Source organism: Galendromus occidentalis, unplaced genomic scaffold (assembly GCF_000255335.2).
Source record: "Galendromus occidentalis unplaced genomic scaffold, Mocc_1.1 scf7180000077526, whole genome shotgun sequence".
In the NCBI taxonomy this organism is placed as follows: domain Eukaryota; kingdom Metazoa; phylum Arthropoda; class Arachnida; order Mesostigmata; family Phytoseiidae; genus Galendromus; species Galendromus occidentalis.
This window is the reverse complement of record NW_003805514.1, coordinates 114,195-133,524: the sequence shown is the minus strand read 5'-3', so window position 1 is coordinate 133,524 and position 19,330 is coordinate 114,195. Positions and strand designations below refer to the sequence as shown.

At 50.7% G+C, this 19,330-nt stretch overlaps 1 protein-coding gene across 1 annotated transcript; it reads left to right on the top strand.

The window, feature by feature from the left end:
* Nucleotides 1–5,562: 5,562 nt before the first annotated feature.
* On the top strand, nt 5,563–8,745 carry LOC100906466 (uncharacterized). Its single transcript, XM_018641202.2, has 5 exons — nt 5,563–5,811; nt 7,035–7,238; nt 7,398–7,628; nt 7,793–7,921; nt 8,075–8,745. The coding sequence occupies exons 1-5, from the start codon at nt 5,713–5,715 to the stop codon at nt 8,243–8,245; spliced, it is 834 nt and encodes a 277-aa protein (XP_018496718.1). The 5' UTR covers nt 5,563–5,712; the 3' UTR covers nt 8,246–8,745.
* Nucleotides 8,746–19,330: the final 10,585 nt, after the last annotated feature.

The following is a 19,330-nucleotide window of genomic DNA, read 5'->3' as shown; positions in this document are numbered from 1 at the left end:
AATATACATAACACCCGGAATGCGTCATCAGACGATTCTCGCTTGTGGAGATCCAATATTCTTATCGGACCTAAGGACAGCGGTTTCTATTTCAAGGGCTCGGGAACCTACTACCCATGTCTTCCCACGAGAATCTCGCTGTGCGTTCGATTAGAAATTCGGTCTCGGTCTCTATAGATCCGAAATCCGGATTTTCCGACCAGACGAGCCACGAGGCTGGGGTCTCGTGTCTCGTGTGTGGGAAAGCAGGTGAAAGCGCGTTGTCTCGCCTCGTTCAATCCTGGATGCGTTCAAAAAGAAGGACACATGCAGAGAGGAAGCGATGAGCATGGTCTGGTCATGAATTCTGTTCCCTCGGACCAACAATCCAGGAGAACGGACGATCATTGTCAAACTTCCCGGTTAGCCGTGACAGGCGACCGGCTGTCAACTGAATATCGTTTGAAGCCGCTGAACGAAAATTCTTGACGGCAGCTGGCGAGCTGCGAAGCGCACCGCTCGTTCGCCAAAGTCTGTCGCGTGCCCGATGGCAAATAACGTGATCGACCGTCGCAGATTCTTGGCGACGATTTTCTTTCCAGCGGCGTCGAGCTTGTTCTCTCGATTTTCGTGCGTCCATCTGTTGTTCCATGTTTTCGTTTGTTGCAGGTGCTCTCCCGCCCGCGGCCAGCTGCAACAAATGGTCTGAGCTTTATCATTGAACAAAAACCGCAAAACCCGAGTTGCACGCTGCTCCGGATCATTCTTCCACCCTCTCTCTTTCTGGACTTTTCGTTCCTTGTCGACAACATTGTACTCCGAGGATTCGATGGTAGGCCGGCATACCTTGAAGAAACTTTCAAACTCCTGCCGCATTTCCTTTGATGATCTTTCTTCATTCCGCTCAAATAAATCCGCGAAGAGGCTGACTCGAGCGGTCGGTGGCGCGGAGGCACGCACGGACGAGCGGACCTGGGGAGAAAGGAAAAGCTACTGAGAGATAGTGCGCGCCTCACTGCCCCACAAAAGAAGACATCGCCATTATGAACAACTTAGACCGGCGCCATTCACGTCCGTACGTTTCGTTTTTCTTCGCCCTCACGATGAAACTCGATCCGCGCCTCCATTTACAGTCTCAATCTTTTATTCATTCAGACAGCCATTCCCTCCTCTCATTTGTTCGAATTTATCCTCGGCGTCCCCTCCTCGCTCCCTTCCCTGGCTCCCGAAGTTTCCTCCGTCGTTGCTTCATCAGACGTTCGGCCTGCAGAGCCGGGCGGATACCAGACACATTATCGTGAAAACCTGACGAGTATACCCGATGCGTTTTGTTGTTTCTCTTCCCGAGTGAGATCAAATATTAATCAGGCCGCTCCGTATCTGGACCCCTTCATTTCCTTCTCTATGATAGTCTCGGGGTAGAGCTTTGCAGATATCGATTATTTCCTTCAAGTCGTGGGAACGGGAAAAGGCTCCCGGAATAGCTTTCCGGCCGTGGAGAGTACCGAGGGTCGGATGGATGACTCAGAATGCCTGGAGTCCCCTCACCCCAGAGGGAAAGCTCTCTCCGTTCCAGACTGGCTACGTGCCGGTAAAATCATGCCCACCGTTACATGACTCCCGCCCGAGTTCGTCCGGAGCTCACATCTGGTATCCTTCCCATAACGGTTATAGATAGCCTGAGACTTATTATTTGAGAACGACTCGACGAGCGGAGCATTTATTGAGGGCTAAAAGAGGAACATTGCAAATTTCGGAGTTGCTCCATTACAATGGCATCGATCCGAGCGGTATCGGTGGCGGAGGCTCTCTTTCCTCCAGAGACGCCATGGATGCCAGCGGTGGCAGGGGATGATTGTCAAAGTCGTCTTGAACAAGCAGGAAACGGGAGTGGAGCAGAGAGGAAATTCCCCCGATCGGCGGAGTCACTTTGGAGCAGTTTCCGATGGGCTCTTCGTTTATTCCACCGGCTAATCAATTAATCCGATTAATGATCACAGATTCTTATGCACCTTCAGAAGAAAAGAGGAGCAATACCGGGCCGGGGAGCTAGGAGAGCGACGTACAGGGGTACGGAGAACCAGGAACAGAGGGCGACATTCCTCCCTTGGAACGGCTCTTCACGCTCCCTCCTGAGTTCAGTTGTTCCTCTATCCATGCGCGGCAGCTCCCTCGAAATTTGATACTCTCAATTAGGACGCAGGAACTTCAGAGACTGGAAATCTCGTTAATCAAATCTGCACTCCACCGATCGCTCCATCCTAATCTTCTCCCGGAACGAGCCCCTCGAGCGAGCTCTCCTTACTGATTGTGGGAATCGCAGAGGAATAAGAGAGACCTCGCGAGCCGACCCTCCCTCTGGTTCAGTTGGAGAACGGAACACTTATTTCTCGAATCGTCGTCCAAGCGAGCCTGGAAACGCTTCGAGAGATTCTGAGGTCGCATCCTTTGACCTCTGCCGCGTCGATGAGTGTTTGAGTTCCAGGAAACGCCATTGCGATTCAGAATCTTCGCTTGAACCAAGCATGCGCCGGAAAGAGACGATCCATCCGGACAGGTGAGAGCAGAGGGAACCGAGAAGCTCGGCGACGAGACGCTCCTCGTCCGAATAAAACGAACGAGTCAAGGTAGCGAAACCGATAAAAACAACATCCAGAGACAAGACAAATTGAGAGGAGTTCGCACTGTGGGAGCACAAGTTGAGCTTGAGGATCCACCGGCTAGATTGGCTGTGCGGGATCGACGAGTAAGCCGCGCGCCTCCGTTCCCCTTCCGCCTTCCTGACTGTCAGTCCCCCGCTCACCCGTGCGCCCGTTCCTTATAAGGCAGAACAGTGAATCTACGGAAAGGCTATTTGTCAGGGAACAACCACCCCACCAGAGGCGCCTGTAGAAGTCGCTCGCTGGCTTGCTGGCTGACTGACTGACTGGCTTCCCGGGGAGTTAATGGAGTCGAACCCATCAAAGCTTATAAATCGAGTCTCTATTGCGTCCCTCGGACTGAGTCTAGTAATTGACATCGTTTGCTTGCGACTAAGCGGCTGACGGACGGGCCGGAAGCGTACGCCTGGGAGCTGCTGCTTACCAAAGCGAAATTCCACGTGCACAACGCCATCGAACACAGCTGACAAGAAGCAACGCGTCGCTTGCTTTGACCCACTGTCTCCATCGCGAACCCACCCCCGCACGAGATTGATTGAATTGGCCTACGCATCGCTGTTTCGAGAACATCGGTGCTTTATGACCATCTTCTCCTGAGCGAGCGCGAGAGCGTTCTCTGCGCAAGATTTCTGCGAGGGTTGTAGTGAGCCGCACGGGACAGCCGCCGTGCCGAGTGAAAGCTTAGAAACGCCGATGTGAATAAATTCAATTCGATACCAGCTATCGACGCGAACAGGCGTGTTCTCGATCTTAGAGTGCTGAATCACCGCAGGGTTGCATCGGTGTGTCTCGTGATGCTGCGGAGCCTCAAACGGGGGAGTCAGTGAGAATCGTTATGCCTCGACTGGAGATTCTCACAGACGAATATGCTTTCCGTGGAATTCAACTTCCACTTGTCTGATCCCGCCGTCGATCGGCGCCGACGTATGAACTCGCTTCTACGCATTGTGTTTCAAAAATCATGTCTTCGCGAGCTGTATGTACGCGTATCGAGGGAAGTTTTTCTCACATCTGCGAGTTATTCCCCTGTATTCGAGAATCACACCATTCATTCAGCGGTCGCAGAAGAAGTCAATTTCCGTTCCGGCTTAATTGAAGCAGGGATACACGAGCCCTGCTCCAGTCTCATAGAGCCCACGCCCGACTGCAACGTGAAACCATGGAAAAATGACCAACTTATGAGACAGCGACACCGGACACCACCTCTCCGAGCTGCTGCTGCTGCTGCTGCCGTGTGTCCCTCTCGAAAACTGGAAGTCGCGATTCTCATTTTTTGAGTGATCGCTCGTCTAGACCAAGTACATATTTCTCTGGGCCTTATGACCAGAGACCTGACCATGATCACCTGCGAGGGGAGGACGGAAACAAAGCGAAGCGACCGAGGAGCGGGCGCCTGTTACGTTCGGAGAGAGACCCCCCCCCGAATCACCTTTCCGATTCGGATTAGAGTGTGGCATTTCATATATTCATGGGGCTGAAAAAAATCCCCGAGAACCCTTTTCGACATCAACAAGCTCGAGGTTTCGACCCCAAATGTGCTCTCGCTCTCCCGATCTGGAGCGATCCGACTTCTGTAGACACGCAGCAACTCTGGAATTGAAGGTCTGCTCGACACCTTGGCCGCCCGGGGTTCGCTTCCGAAAAAGGGACTTTAAGTGCTGTGAGATCTCCGGCGGTGAGTGATGGCGGAAATTATGTCTCCTTGAGGGGTTCCGGTGGTTTTCAGGGGAGTTCGGGTGTACGACGCGACCGATGCGACTTGTACTCACCGTTGTACTCATTGTACTCTCTACGACAGACCGGTTGGAATCTTCCGCCTCGGAGAGACGTCCTCCGGGAGTTGATCCACTGGAACGAATGCGATGACGGATACTAGGGCTAGCTAAGATCGCGCCGAAAAAATTCTCATTGTCAGTTTCCCCGGCGGGGCATATTCCTGTAGCATCCGCTCAAAGCTCATGGCTAATCTTATCCTCCGCGGAGGGTCTCTCTATCAGTTCTTGATCTTTCTTGACGGGTTTCTGGGAGCCGTGTATCACGAGCCCTGCCTTCGATTGGATTGTCAGAATACAAATCACACTTCACCGTAATAGGGATTTTCGATTCATACGCTTTAAACCGCAGGCTCTCCTACAGGTTTTCTCATTCTCAAAAGCTGAACGCAAAATTGAAAAAAATGAGATGGATCGACACTTTAGTCTCACTAGGTGAGTCTCACAGGGATCAATAGATCGTCGAGATTATAATCTGTTTGACTTCTCTTCGATGACGTCTTGGGGTCCTTCCGGGAGGGACAATTCCTTCAGCCGAAGCTCAGGGAACCTCCCCTCGCTGACTTCGATGTTGGAAGCGGTCACTGATCAGATCCTGTTGAGCCACTCAAACTTCTTTGGTGCGTACGCCCTTGGCCCTCGGCCAAGCTTACCTGCAAAGTCTTGCTGGGTTTGCCCCACCCTAATACGGAGAGAGCTGACGCATCTCCGAAAATAGACTTCCTTAATCGTCAGAAGACGAGCCGACACTAGTGTGTTGACACTACAATTATTGTTTTCATATAGATCGTTCGTCCTCGAGACCGCCATTTGGGAAGCATGCTCCGTGAGGTATTCTCTGGAGTAGAATTTGGGCAAACGAAAGTCGAAAACGTCTGCTCGTATACCTTCTCCGAGAAATTCGGCGTATAGTCGAATATCAGGAGTCCAGGAAGCAGGCTTTCGCCGTGGAATCTAAGACTGTCTCAAAGAGAGGCGAGATGAGGGGTCTAGAATTCTCTGGAGTAGACGACCAGGGTGGGCGGATATGCTCACCATTTACTCTGGGTTCTCCCTGCGAGTCCCTCCGCGTTACTCGGCGACAACAGAGCCCTCTGTTGGCTCCCCGGCGCTCGCGGTCCTCTCTTAGTCGCTGCTCTCAAACATCCTACACAGCATCTCGTCCCTGCGGTAGAAGCAGCGGCGGAGAAGAAGATCGACCTTACCAACACGATACTCGTAGTGAAGAGAGCTTACCGCTCGCCATGTGGCCTTAGATCGTTTCTGTCGGACAACAACCGAGACGTGAATCGGCAAACGAAATGGATACGCTCAGTGTAAAAATCATGATGGACAGTGAGGAGGTGACGCAATGCCTCGTCGATAGACCATCGTGCCTCATCGACGACTCGCAACTGAAGGTGAGATCGGCGTTCTCTGTCGGCCAGCGGTTGCGCGTTCGCAGATGGCTCGATTCGCGAATGCGTATTTTAAGTATGTAGTATTTTACTCAGATGTGCGCAGCCTGACATACGTTTGCGCAACCTCGGGCATGTGACCTTTTCGCTGATGAGAGTTCAGCTGGGGCACGCACATGCAGCGTGTCATATGGGCGAGGTTCGTTTCGCCGCGCCGGACGTGGGCCTTTTCGGGCTTCGACTGAACGATGGATTGGCAACTTTCTAGAAAAAATCGGATTGCCAGGATCAGACCTATTTCTATGAACGTTCGGCGATCGGAGGCAATTGTGGAAAAAGGGGGAACCGAGGTCCGGTATTGTCACCGCGAGTCGCATCCGCTCCCTCCACAAGTAACGAACTCTATGAGGAATGCCTCTGATTGTTTTCGGTTTTTTTTCGCCTCCCATACTACTTTGTCCGTATGTCCGGATCGCAGGTGTATGGAAAGTGAGGAGGGCTCTCGAGTTCGAGAGCAGCGATTGTGCCAAGCAGGTTGAGGAAAAAGTATACCTCTTTCATCACCGGAGAGGAATCAGTTTTCCCTCCGCTGCTACCGCATTGAGCGGGTCTGTTGAAGATGGAGAAGAATCCCGGTGATCCATGACCTAACTCACAAGCTGGACTTCTTGGTATCCTGAAATCGACTGGAGAAGGGTCCATGGTCCGGGAAATGGCACCAAAAAATGTTCTCCTCGGCTCCCACTCGGCGCGGCGGCTCTTATTAGTGGAATCAGGCGGCTCGCACGGGATACATTCATAAATGAAGATACATAGGTTGATTTTCATCTGCATTCGAGGAGCATCCTCCGAAGCGAACATCATTAAAACGAACAGACTTTGTCGATCCCGTCAAGTCCGCTGTGAGGAGATCTCACTGTGTCACGATTGCGGTTACTCCGCAGTGCAACTCTCACGGATCGTTACGCCGTCTCGACGGTTCGTTATGAACAGTGTACCGAGACATACTCGGAGTATCGAATGTCACCCAGCTTACAACTGATCCGTTCGTCGATTCGTATTTATGCTCGCACTTTTGAACGCTATCTCCAGAGGGCAGGGAACTTACATACGCGTACATCTTCGAGCGGGCTCCGGTTGGCCCACCTCCGGATGTGTTCCGAAGCAGAAGAATTTGGACGTGCGTCGAACAACTTACTCAGCACGATCGTTTCCCTTGCTTCCAGTCAGTCGCTCTTGAAGACGAGCGGTTGCCGTCGGAGGAACCAGCCTCGAACTCGCAGTTTCTCCTTGGCGGGGTTGGGACCAGCTATCGACAAGCACCTACGAGGTCATTATCGCAAGGAGCTAGAAACTCGGCGAAATTCCAGATATATTGGGACAAGACTTACTTCGCGACGCCTGTCGGGGCTTTGCGACTCTCCATCATGGTATGTGTGATGACTGGTCAGCTCGCTCCGAGTATTCAGCGAGAATAATAATTGATAGCTATCTCGAGAGAGTGAGGGAAGTGATGAAATCTAGAATCTAAATGCATGGTGCATCTAGATGCATCCTCCAACTCTTGCTAGCCATGAGGTACCTTACAGGGCTGCATGACCATCGCCATTCTGCTCTTGAGTTTTTTCCGATCCGACACTTGTCTTGAGCCGAAGACTCCTAGCTCTTCGAATCCGCAGCAGGATGATCAGCCGTTGAGCTCATCATTTTTCGGCATTCACCTTTTCTTCTGTATCCTGTCGCTGATTGCAATGGTTGCTTGGATTGCGATCGACAACTCGTCCTTCAACTACCGATTCCCCTTCAAGTGGAAGTTTTTCGTAAGTAATTTGGTACTTTTCGACCCAAGGAAATCTCGGCGGATCGATTTTCGGATCGAAGAAATGAGTGTTGCGTGAAATAGAAAGTTTCATGCCCTACAGAACTAGGAAATCCACGTGGTCTCTCACTGGATCCACAGCTAACCTTTCTTTACGATTTCAAGGACTGTTGTGTATATTGTGTACTCATTGTTCTGCTGCTGATATCGAGTTCGGTACTCGTCAAGCTTCGAAACAGAAGCGCTTTGATCACAGCTTGCGGAGAATCTGTCGGAAAACTCGATATGGCCATCGTAAGTTTGTCTAGATCACCAAATCTCGCGAGCAATCTCTTATGCGGAAACTCGTCCGATGTCTCGCAACCATCGGCATCGGAGTATTGTTATTATCGACCTCGACTTGTTGTCCGGAGTGTGCGGCTAGTCTAAACACACCGTTCCTTACAGACGTTCTCTTTCTTGGCCGTAATGATCGTGTTGACGTTGATCACGATACGATTTTTCGAAAAAGACTCCCCTCAGCCGTCGTCGAGAGCGAGCGCGAACCCACTCAACTGGGTCAGGAAATTCTCGAAGTCGAAACAACACGCCCTCATCCTCCTCCAACAGGTTCATTGAAGAAGGATCTCGAACAGATTATGGACGGTCAGTGAGCGCGAATGTTCCGATGCGCTTCACGCCTCCTTGGCGGAAAATGCTCAAGACTTCGGATGTACTCGAGGATCTCAAAACCTGTGGTTGAGGCTCTCCGGCTCAGAACTGGGACCGGAATCGGGGATTCGTCCTTGTCACCGCCAGAATCACGTCGGAGGCGAATGTCCTACATTTCGGAATAGCATTGAGACTCGTGTTCCGCCGCGGGACAAGTTTTTTGTTGTCTGTCACCTCCCTCCAGCTCAGCAGGGAAGCCTCGGAGACTTGTTGTGCACGATTTGGATACGGGATTTCGGTCGACCATGGCCAAATGGAGGTACCCCGGCATCTTTCCGAGGAGAATACCACCTCCGGAGGAGCTGGCCGCCGTATCCGAGAAGGCGACTTTCCCCGATGCGGTCCAAATCTGCATGTGGTTTGCAGACCACTCTGACCTCACGACCGCACGACGCCGACGGTTCAGGATGAGCAGGAGAATGGAAAAAGTCAGTGTTTTAGCTAGAATCTATAACGTACCTATACTTTGAGATCGTCTGTTTTATATATTCAGTATTCCGACGTCGGGCTGGGAATAGCAGTGGTGTATAGGGGAAAGGAGTCATATAAAGGGAAAATGTACACCGTATCTCCCGTACCCCTGTCGCCTTCATCGCGAATAAAATGATTTCTTTGAAAGTCCGAAATAAATGATTGCAGAACTCCGATGACCGGAGTGCATCGATATTGATGCTATATTTTTTCGAATCAAGTTTTTTTGGAACTTTTGACGCTCGGTCCCGTCCTGAGAACGGGTGTGGGGAGTTCCTGGAAATTTCAGAGGTAATTCCACATCCTCTGCCGAATAAGACTCCAGACGGCGAGGACTCGCCTCCGGCTGGCTTCGCTGGCCTCAAAGCGAAGTCGTCCGAGATTTTCTCCCCGTTGCCGAAAAAGGAGGCGCCGTCCCCTCTGCCCAAGGAACATTCCGCACAATCCCTGCAACAGCATTTCTGCGATCGCCAAGCGAAGCTTCGTCGGACTCGCCGGGAAATCTCTTGAGTCCGGCCCGGTTCCCAGCTCTCCTCTGTGGTTTGGGCTCTCCACAAAGCTACATGACAGGCATGCTTTCACTGAGTGATCTCCAGCAACCCAACGCGTTCCCTCTCGAGCTTCAGCAGCAGTTGGCCGCTCAGCCACTCGCGAATCCCGAGTTCCGCTATGGTGAGTCCGAGCGTTTCGCTCCGAGTTTGGCCATAAGGATACCACTTCAGCACAGCATAAGCGTAGCTCTCGTTTCCGTAAATAATGAATGATTAATGGTTTATGGTTCTTGAATTGATATCGGAATGTGAAACGAGTTATGGATAATATTGCAGGCACGGCGGGCTCCGCGGCTCGCGGCGGAGACAAGCGAAGTTTTCCGTCCGCCGGATCGGCAAGTCCTCCCGGAGTCTCAAAGAGACCTCGCACGTCCAACTCGACGTCCACGTCGTCGTCCTCATCTTCCTCGACGACAACCGCGACGGGAACGACGAAATCAGAGGAACCCGTTCCTGAAGGATATCTCAAGTTCCGCTTTAGTGAAGATTGCGGCTTCCCGTCGTGTGGCTACCGCGAGCACCAAACGCTATTCCACTGCACGCGGTTAAATTGCAACTATTCATTCTGCGACCAAACTCGCTTTTCGCAGCATTCTGCGCGTCACGAGCGAACTGATAGCGTTATGGGGGACGAATTCCAGCAATACCGAGCAAATCTCTCGTGTGGCCGAGCGGATTGCGCGTTCAACGCGGCAAATCCCAGAAACACGGCTGAAGCCTCACACTATCACTGTACGGAGTGCGACTTCCTCCGTCGCTTTGATTTCGAGCTCTCATTCGGACGTGATCATTACAATTCATGCACCCAGGTTCAGATTGAGAATATGCGTCCGCAGCTACTCCGAGCCGGATTGTGTTCTGAACATGCATCCCATTTCGGAGACATATGTACCTATTTCAAGCCGTAGAGAATATTTTCTCCTTGTTTATCATCGTTCATGTTGATTTGAGCGCGTTCGATAGAATTCCGAGAGTTCGGCGCCGTGCTAACACTTCATGCCGGAGAACCATCGCAAAATGTTGTAAATATAATGTAGTTTGAAGAATTTAGATCTCGGTCATCACACTTAAAACCCGCTCTAGAGAGCGCTTCTGTAAGAGGGAACCACATGGCAACGGCCATGGTTAGAGTTCTCAGTAGTAGAGTAGAGAGAGTTCTCTTATGTTAGAGTAGAGAAGATGCAACCGCTTTCCGTAGGCTGGTTCTGTGACAAGCTCAAAAATCAGAGAACCTCCGTATTATCCCCCCCTACTTTATAGTGACATGTCAGACGATTACTCGGGTACAGTGACATGTCACTATCGGTGACCTGTGCCGATGTCCGCAAATATGGCGATTCAGTTTCAGTGACATGTCGGTAAATTCGGGTTAGTACGGTATCTCATTGGTTGAGAATGCCGGAGTTCGAGAAGGCTCCAATCCCGATGAGGACGACACGTCGAAAGATGCTGACCCGGAGAACGATGAAAGCGACTAGTCCTTGCTTCGCGAGCCGGAATTTATTGTGGGAAATAAGTTCCCAAGATCCGAATCAGTGTCGAGGCCGATGAGGCTGCATGGCGAATCAGACTGATGAATAAGAGAGTTTTGAACTTTTTTTTATCTTCTTGACGATGTGAAATTTTTACGCGATCGTTCCCGACTTCCCAGTGTATCTCTTGAGCACAGACGTGTGGGAGGACCCGGAATCGGATTACAATGATGATCGCGACGATAGTATTATGAACCTGAGAAAGATCGACTATAAACCTTTCGTGTGTGACATGTGCGGAGCCAGATACACTACAAGATTCGTCCTGGCTTATCCCATTACGCTCCCGCGAATGGATCGTGTTAAGAAACTCCTTCGACGGGCGCGCGATCAACCTCGCCGGTGCCACAAAGGAAGATTCACGGCAAGGTACTGAGCATCGCCCTCGGCATGCTTGCGAAAGTTCCAAGACAACTTCCTTTCTCCCCCGCCTAATACTAAGAACAATCGAGAGTGGCCATACGGAGGCTGCGGTAATCAGTGCGATTTCTGATGACCTGGGAAGCTTCGTCGCGAGAGCGGAGTGTCGTGGAAGCTGAAAATGGGCTTCTGGAGGAGAGGGAGTAAGACAGCAGCTGCATGAGCCCTACGCTTCCGAATTCTCACTCCGATTGATCATTGATCCCTCTCTTGAGTAAAGCGTTCTCAGCCACTAGTTCCTCGTTCCGTTGCCTCTCCTGGGCGAGCAGCGATCGCAGAAGCCGTACCTCGGCTCGAAGTGCCTCCTTCAAAGTCAGAATGTGATTATCGTTAAAATATGAAATAATGCTGAACCGAGATGATTTTGAATGCTGTCGAGTCGATGGGCTATTGTAGGAATAAACGAACGCACGTTTGACTCCGAGAGTCTCGGCTCCAGAGGTGGCATCATGGTCTGGAAGATCATAGAAATCTTGAGTTTCTTGAGGGGCGCAGACAGTGAGAAAAGTTTAGCTCGGAATCTCCCGATTGAGGAACTTCCCACGCTAGAATGGAACTTCTCCCTCATAGCGTGCATCCACTTGAGAAATTTGTCACAAGGGAGAATTCGGTATTATCATTGACCAACCCTCCCAAGATTCCGGGAGGGTGCGCACGCTACGAATGCGCTCGCTAGATTGCGCGGTTCTAATGCATTCGACAGACGGACAGTCAGACAGACAGGCACTCGCTTTTACATATATATGAAGAAAAATTAAAGATCGGACGTATATAGGCATTACCCTGTTTTGCGGAGGCAACTCGCTTGCATCAGAAGAATTCTGTGAGCTCTCGGATGAGGAGTCGGACAAGAAACCAGACTGCAAGTTGCAAGCGTGACGGGGCAGAAATGAGAAGGACGTGAAAGACATGACTCAAAGGGATCACCACATCGGATAATGATGAGGAGCGTACTTTTTGTCTGGAAGTAACTTTCGCTCGCTTTTTTCGAGGACTGCCTAGGGACGATGACGAAGTTGCCTGCTGCAAGAACAAAATTTCTATGGAGAAAAGTCAATGTTCGCAGGAACAATTTCTCCTCGCATTGCATGAGAAGCGAGCTCTTTCTTTCAAAGAGCGTCGATGAAATAATTTGGAATGTACGATATAAGAAAACTCCTCCTTACGAAGTAATCGTGATCCGATACCGGAGCCTCGTCAACGACGATCTGAGATCCTCGGCTTGGCTGGGGAAGATCATTTGAAGGTTCTTTATATATAAGAGTATATATTCCGGTCTACCAATTGAAGCACTCCATAGAGAACGAATTGAATGTTTTGGATTAGTCCGAGGCTACTCTCCTCACCTCGAAGCTCGGAGGATTACGGAACCATAAGTCGACCAAGTTTACAAGCTGTGAGAGGAGTCTCTTTTTCGTTCTTTTCTCTTGGTTGACATTTTTACCGTGGCAAACTAGGCGTTCGAGTTCCCGGCTCTCGCTCTCAAGGCCTTGTTTGAGATAACGGAGCTTCTGGAGTTTGCTTTGTAAAAACTCCTCGTTGTCCACGAACGTTGGCCTTGCTTTCTGCGCTATTGTTGTGAACGTCTCAAACAGCTCTCGGAGATGAGCTAAGGGACAGCGCGTCAGGTCCGCTCCTCCTTTCTGATTCCATTCCGAAGGGACAGCGGGAATCAAATTTTCGATGCACGCGAGGAGCCTTTGCAGCGCGCTCTCCGTCTGGCGCTTCGCGATCTCTTCCTTTGGCTCCCCATATTGCTCCGACATATCCCTGAGGAGCGTGAGAATTTCGAGGTCCTTCGGTCGCTGAAGCAAGAGATATAGAATTACCAGCCGGCCTCCGGCCGGCTCTTTTCGGCTCCCGGTGCCTTCAGAGGACATTTTCTCGGATTCGGGCCAGATAGACCCATCCAATTTTTCGGGCTGGACCACGCTAGGGGGGAGGGGGGATATAGAACTCCTCAATTCACCATCTGACTGGTGCAGTGATCATCAAGATTTGGTGAACGGGTTTCTAGGTCCCGACCGGTGGGGAGAGGCGAAGCTGGAGACGCCTCATTTAATGAAGCGCTCGCAACAAGGAGCGAATTTCGCAAGTCCCTGAATTGTCAACGGGATCGAGAATCGGCTGTAGATTGGATGCACCGAACTAAGAAACTCCGTTTGCTCATTATTGGAGGTCTCGCATAAGGATAGAGGTAGCCTGGGCAGCTCGGGATTGGGAATTGTCGTCCCGCTGTGAAAGTCAAAGATGAAGGAACCTCGGCTCCATGTGGGGTCATAGCGGGTATCTCGGTTTCATTCGTGTCCGGACGCCGCATGAATGGGCCGCAATGCCGTGCGCCATATCATCGTGGCAAATCAGAGTCGTCGAATCAGTAAGTTCCAGCATCATTACTGACCTCTACGTTTAGTTCGGGCAGGAAGCTCTCTATCACATAGGCGACGTATTGTTGAGAAGGAGTCGACGGGGAGAAAAACGGCTTAGCGAGGGGCATAATCGTTGAGAGCCGGCAGGAGTATCCTGTTGTGAACGGCGGATTCCCTGGGATATCGAGCTTTTCCGCTATCATCTTGAGAACACTTTGCTTGCAGGCTGGCGTCTGTGCAAACTGTGAAATGGAAGGAGATCCAGGTTCAGAGAAATGCATAGGATTTGAGCTAGAGGACAGTAGCACGGTTTGGAGCCCAGTGTGAGCACCTGATATCTCTATCGAGCACGAGTTCTATAAACGAACTTGGTACTGCGCGCCTCTATCGAAAGTCGAGCACCGCCAAGATACCCGTCAGATTCAAAATCACTGCTCTTAATTCCAGCGCTCCGCCCAGGGATCGTCGGCTTGAGTGCGTCGAACGTCCGCTGTAGATAGCCCCTGAGCTAGGCTTCGCACTTTAAGTGCCTCTCGATGTTTAACTTGGTTCATGGTCTATTGCCATGCATTGTACGGACGCAGGGCCTATCCCGACAGTCCAATCACTGGGACAAGATCGACAGAAACATCAAGACCCTTCTCGTTCGTCAACGATCTCCCTGCCCACTCGTCGGCGCCGAAAATACAGAAGTAGCGTCTTTACTCTGACTTCGCCGCTCCGATGAGATGCATATGCCCCCCAGAAGGCGACGATTCTCGTCCGGAACGGCTCAAACGGAAGCATCAAATGAGGATCATCACGAATCGTTCGACAATCTGATTTTCCAGGAGCTGTGCACAGAATGAATATTCGCAAACGAATCGACCACCTCCAAGAATCCATGCAAGCATCAAGATGTCAAACGAATATCCTCATCATCTGCTGATTATCAACAGGCGCGGAAATCTGAGGGTTCTCAAAAAGCTTCTTTCCTTAACTGAATAAGGAAGGACCTAAACCAGGAAGTTCGAGCGCCCCGATTATTCTATCAAAAGAGACCACTGTCCATTAACGAACGAAACGACAAATGGAATCTTTCTGCGGCCCTCGACTAGGACAAGACCCGACTTGCTCATACCGAAATGATGAGTAAGCTGTCCCTTCAAGAAAGCAAAAGAGATGGGAAGCCGCCAAACTACGGAGGCATCAGGACGATAGACTTTCCGATCATTGAAGCTCTGCGCCACGCCGCGCCGTTCGCTCCCCATGACTATTCAATGATTAGATGAGTAACGGCTTCCGTACACAAAGAGCGAAGTCGAGCTCCGGATCAATGTCTACGGGACAGAGCGCTGGGCATTCCGCAAAGACGACATTGGAGACCGGCTTGAAGTCCGATCATGGGGAGTCGGCAGTTCACGACTATCGGGAACCGGGAATCCACCGATTTGAACGACTATTTTCGAGTCTAGGAATTCATGCGCCGAGCGCGTTGGAAAGCTGAGCGAATGCGAACCATCTCGGCTCCGACTTCGGAGCCGTCTGTTTTCGTAAATCTTGTGTTTTCAGGAAGATGCTCAGTAGAACAGGACCGAGCTCCGAGCTTGAGACAAACCCTGAATCAAGAATAGTTTGACCGCGAGGACATGGAAGCCGCAGATGATGAGCAAGGCCGGGGAAAAGAGTGAGAAGTGCTCTCGATCGCTTATCCGGAGCTATATGAAATCGGTCGGAGAATATCTTCTGAGAATCTGTCATTCTGCAGGTCAGAAGATGGCCCGTCAATATACCTTGAAACCCGAAACGAACTGGATCAAGCCAATGAAGGCACCATCATTGATTCGGGTGCAGACTTCAGCGCTCTTTCGAAGGATGATTTCCTGTACGTCTACTTCGAGTGATAGGCCTTGCAGCTTCTTGCAGAGGAATAGGACAAACGCATTTGACGCGTCGTTGATCGACGAAGTCTTCATGTCATCGAAGACACCTTCAATGGTCATCGCCGGGGACCTTTTCAAAACTGAAAACAAGGATTGCTCCACGAGACGGAGCTCCGCTTGGCATTCCACTGTCAAGCTACGATACAGATACTTCGCGATTCTGCGAAACCGAAAATTTGGTCAGGTTGGCGAATTTCCCACAGAACAACGCCTTCTCAGCAGACGCTTATTTAGTCTCACCTGACGTTATCCCTCTCATCAGCGGAGAGATGAGGAAGATCGAAAAGCGCTTGCTGGCGTACGCGACTCTCAAAATCACTGCACAAATCAATTGCGGCCTCGAAACAAGCTTCTTGTGAAGCAGGGAAGTGTTTGTAGTACCGCCGCAGAACGCCCAATAGCAACGTTTTTTCCTGCGGGATAGATAACCGATATTCAAGCCAGTGCGCGACAGATGAAGGGGTCTGCGAATCAGAGAGGCCGCTGATTCCTTCCAGCAATCAGATATTGCAAACCTTTATGCCGCCGAGGCGGTATGTATCCACGATTTTTCTGTAGAGTTTCTCTTTCGCCGCTTCTTGGCCGGTGCTGACCGCCTCGATCGATTCGTTTACAGCGGCTCTCAGCCCATGGAGCTCACTTTCCATTGCGTGGAATATCTCGATCGGAAGTTTTGAATCACAACAAGAACCCGACTTCGACGGGTTGATCCACTAAATATCTCGCCCTCGCTTCCGTCTCAATAGCGGACTCCAACAGTCTGATGAACCGACAGTTGGATTCGAATCCGAATACTGCCGCTGCAGTGGAATACTTTCGATTTCAGCGAGTCGAGCGAGCAGCGATCGAAGATTTCTTTCATGAAATCGTGGGGTGTTTTGCGGCGAACCCGCGCTCTGTAGTCTGTGGGAGCATCGTCGTCTGCTGATCGAAGCCACTCATACTCATCGACAGGGTCACATCTCGAATCTCACATCTAACCTAAACTAAACTTTTTCGGGCTGGACCGCACAGCCAAGGTTTAACGTCCCCTTATCTAACTGTTATTCATATTGCTTCCGAGGACGGATCCAGAGAGCAAATGTACCCAGGAGCATCAAGGCCGAGAACCTGCATATTTTTCCTGCAGCAGGGATCGAACCCACACCGCCTCCCGCGCGAGTGGCGTCGTTGCGGCTATGCACGTCTGCACGAGAAGCGACAAACGCGACCACTCGACCACCCGTCGGTTTGGCGCACAATGGAACTCTTCCCGTACAGATGTTCTCTCGGCGAACCTCACGAAACGAAGTGGGATAGCTCGATTAGAGACATCAGTCGACTCATCGACCAGCATCGAGAAAGAGGAGGTGTTCTCAATCATCTGCACAAGCTGACTCTCCACATCAGCGGACATTTTCACCATCCTCCGCTGAATAGTCTGTTTCTGCGTCTGAGCTTCACTGAGGAGCAGTGATGAGACACGGCTTGATCAGCTTCTCGCCGATAGTGTATGGTTTTTTGTTTTTCGCGATGGAGCTATTTCAACGAAGCTCTCCGTATTTTTTCTTTCTTCAAGTCGCTTTCGGCTTCCGTCTTTTCCTGCATGTCTTTATAGAGTTGCTCAGAATACTCGATCGACTTCAGAGACAGATTTGAGTGTTGCGAGCGGAAATGTCTGAGAAGTTTCGATGGTTAGGTCCCAGTAAGCCGAAACCTTCACGCCGAAACCCAGAAAGCCGAAACCCATCACGCCGCTTTATCGCATCATTAGATAAATTTTTCTCGCATGCAAGGCACAGAGGACGCGGAGCGGTTTCGCTACCGGCTACCGGGCTCCATGACGAACCCAAAGGCCAAGTAGTCCGGGGCGTACTTCCTGATAAAGTTGGCCTTCTTCGCAGGCCGATTCTCGGCAGATGCAACCTTCTTTTCTGATATTCGCGTGGCTTGATCCCGATTTTCTTCGAAGACTGCGACGATATTCCTTGTGCTTCGCGATTCTCGACTTCCATTATCGCCACTGGACATGCAGTCACTATTTCTTCCATCTCGAATCCTGATCATCGTCACTCATTTCGAAAGAATCAGCCCGAGTCGCGTGACTACTCTCGCTCATGCCGAGGCGCTGTGAAGATTCGGGGTGCTTCCAATTCAGAATCGAAGTTGTGCAAGACTGCACATGTGACCTAACATTCGCGGGCGTCAGACATCCGAGCTTGAGCCGAGGAATTTTAGCTCGAAGTTGATTCCGAGGTGTACATGTACAGGCGAGATCAAATGATTCACGGGTATCCTTGCGATATGTTAATGTGAAATGTAAACGAAGGAGTAATAGAGCTTGCCTTTTGCGGTCATCAAATGTCTTCGATGAGACCTCAGACTTGACGCGCCGTTTTGTGGATCCGGAGCAAATACGGTCGTGGACGTAGCGAAGTGGCCGAGAGTCAGGTAATATTATTCGAAACGAAGACGACAATGCTACAACCGCGCGACGCGCGAGGAGTGCTCCAACGAAGGACGGTTCATATCATCAGAGCGCGCGGAAATAACGAAAGGGTACAGCTGGGTAAGGGGAGGTTTTCGGCTACGACTCCGATTTTCGAAATCGATTGCGTGGCGTAATTTCCCACTCTTTAGGTGCATATTGACGCTTTCAGATCATCTCAATCGCCTTTCAAGTCCGAATGGTACGCGAAAGAAAAATTAAAGTGTGTTCGGACCCCTGAAAACACCTGAAATCTTTGAACGGTCATTGCGCGAGAACGGAATAAGCCACAGACTCGCGCTTGGTGGCGTTCGAAAGCTGGGAAGAAGGGCTACAAATCATGCCCCAATCACCGTCCTGAGATATTTTCTCCAGGAGATACAGACCGATTTTCTTCTGGAGAAGTCATTTTTTCGTGATTTTTCCGGAAAAAAATATGATTACCCAGCAGGAATCGCTTGGGACAAGTTTTTCTAAGACCCTCGCGTTCCTACGAATGCGATTGCTTCGGTCCGGTGTTCTCCCTTTTTGGTATTGCGTCGTTTCCGAGCGTTTTCATTAAAAACCCTCGATTTGCGGGCTATCACACTAGAAGCATGCACTACCAATCGATCCTCGTAAGGAAAAGCCATCGTTGCGCTAACATTGCATCAATCAGTCTTCTCGGTTCATATTAATTTATCCAGTTTTCATCGCTATTCTCTTCGATTACGGGCACATTAGCACCGCGATTAGAAAGCGAGCTGAGTATTGCCGCCGGTCGGACGATTTGAGCGAGGTACCGGGCGTAGATAATAAATGACGGTAGCTACATGAGAACAGCAGCCCACCGTCCGAGCTTCATTTTTTCACTCGCAGAAGTCACGCTGAATCGCAGTGATTCCCATTGAAAACGGGACATAGTCCACGTAGCACCGGTATTTCATAGCCCCCACATGACGGGACTGAACTTGGATTTCGAGGATAAGGCGTTTCTCGCGATGGCACTTCAGCGTCAGCTTGCCATCTTCACTCATCATCTCAGCTGGATACGAGAGTGCCTGAGAGAGCTGATAAATGCTTGTGAAGAGGACCTCCAGATCATCTTCATTCAGCTCCGGGAAGTCCTCAACCAAGTCGGAGTTCACTTCGAATCATGGTCGCCGCACTGCATTCCGTTGTTGGTTCGTTTTGTTCGTTCGAACTTCCATTCCCAGGGAATTCGGAACAATTGTCGTCTCTTTCATGCGCTCCACCACTTCGACGAACATTCTCTCATCA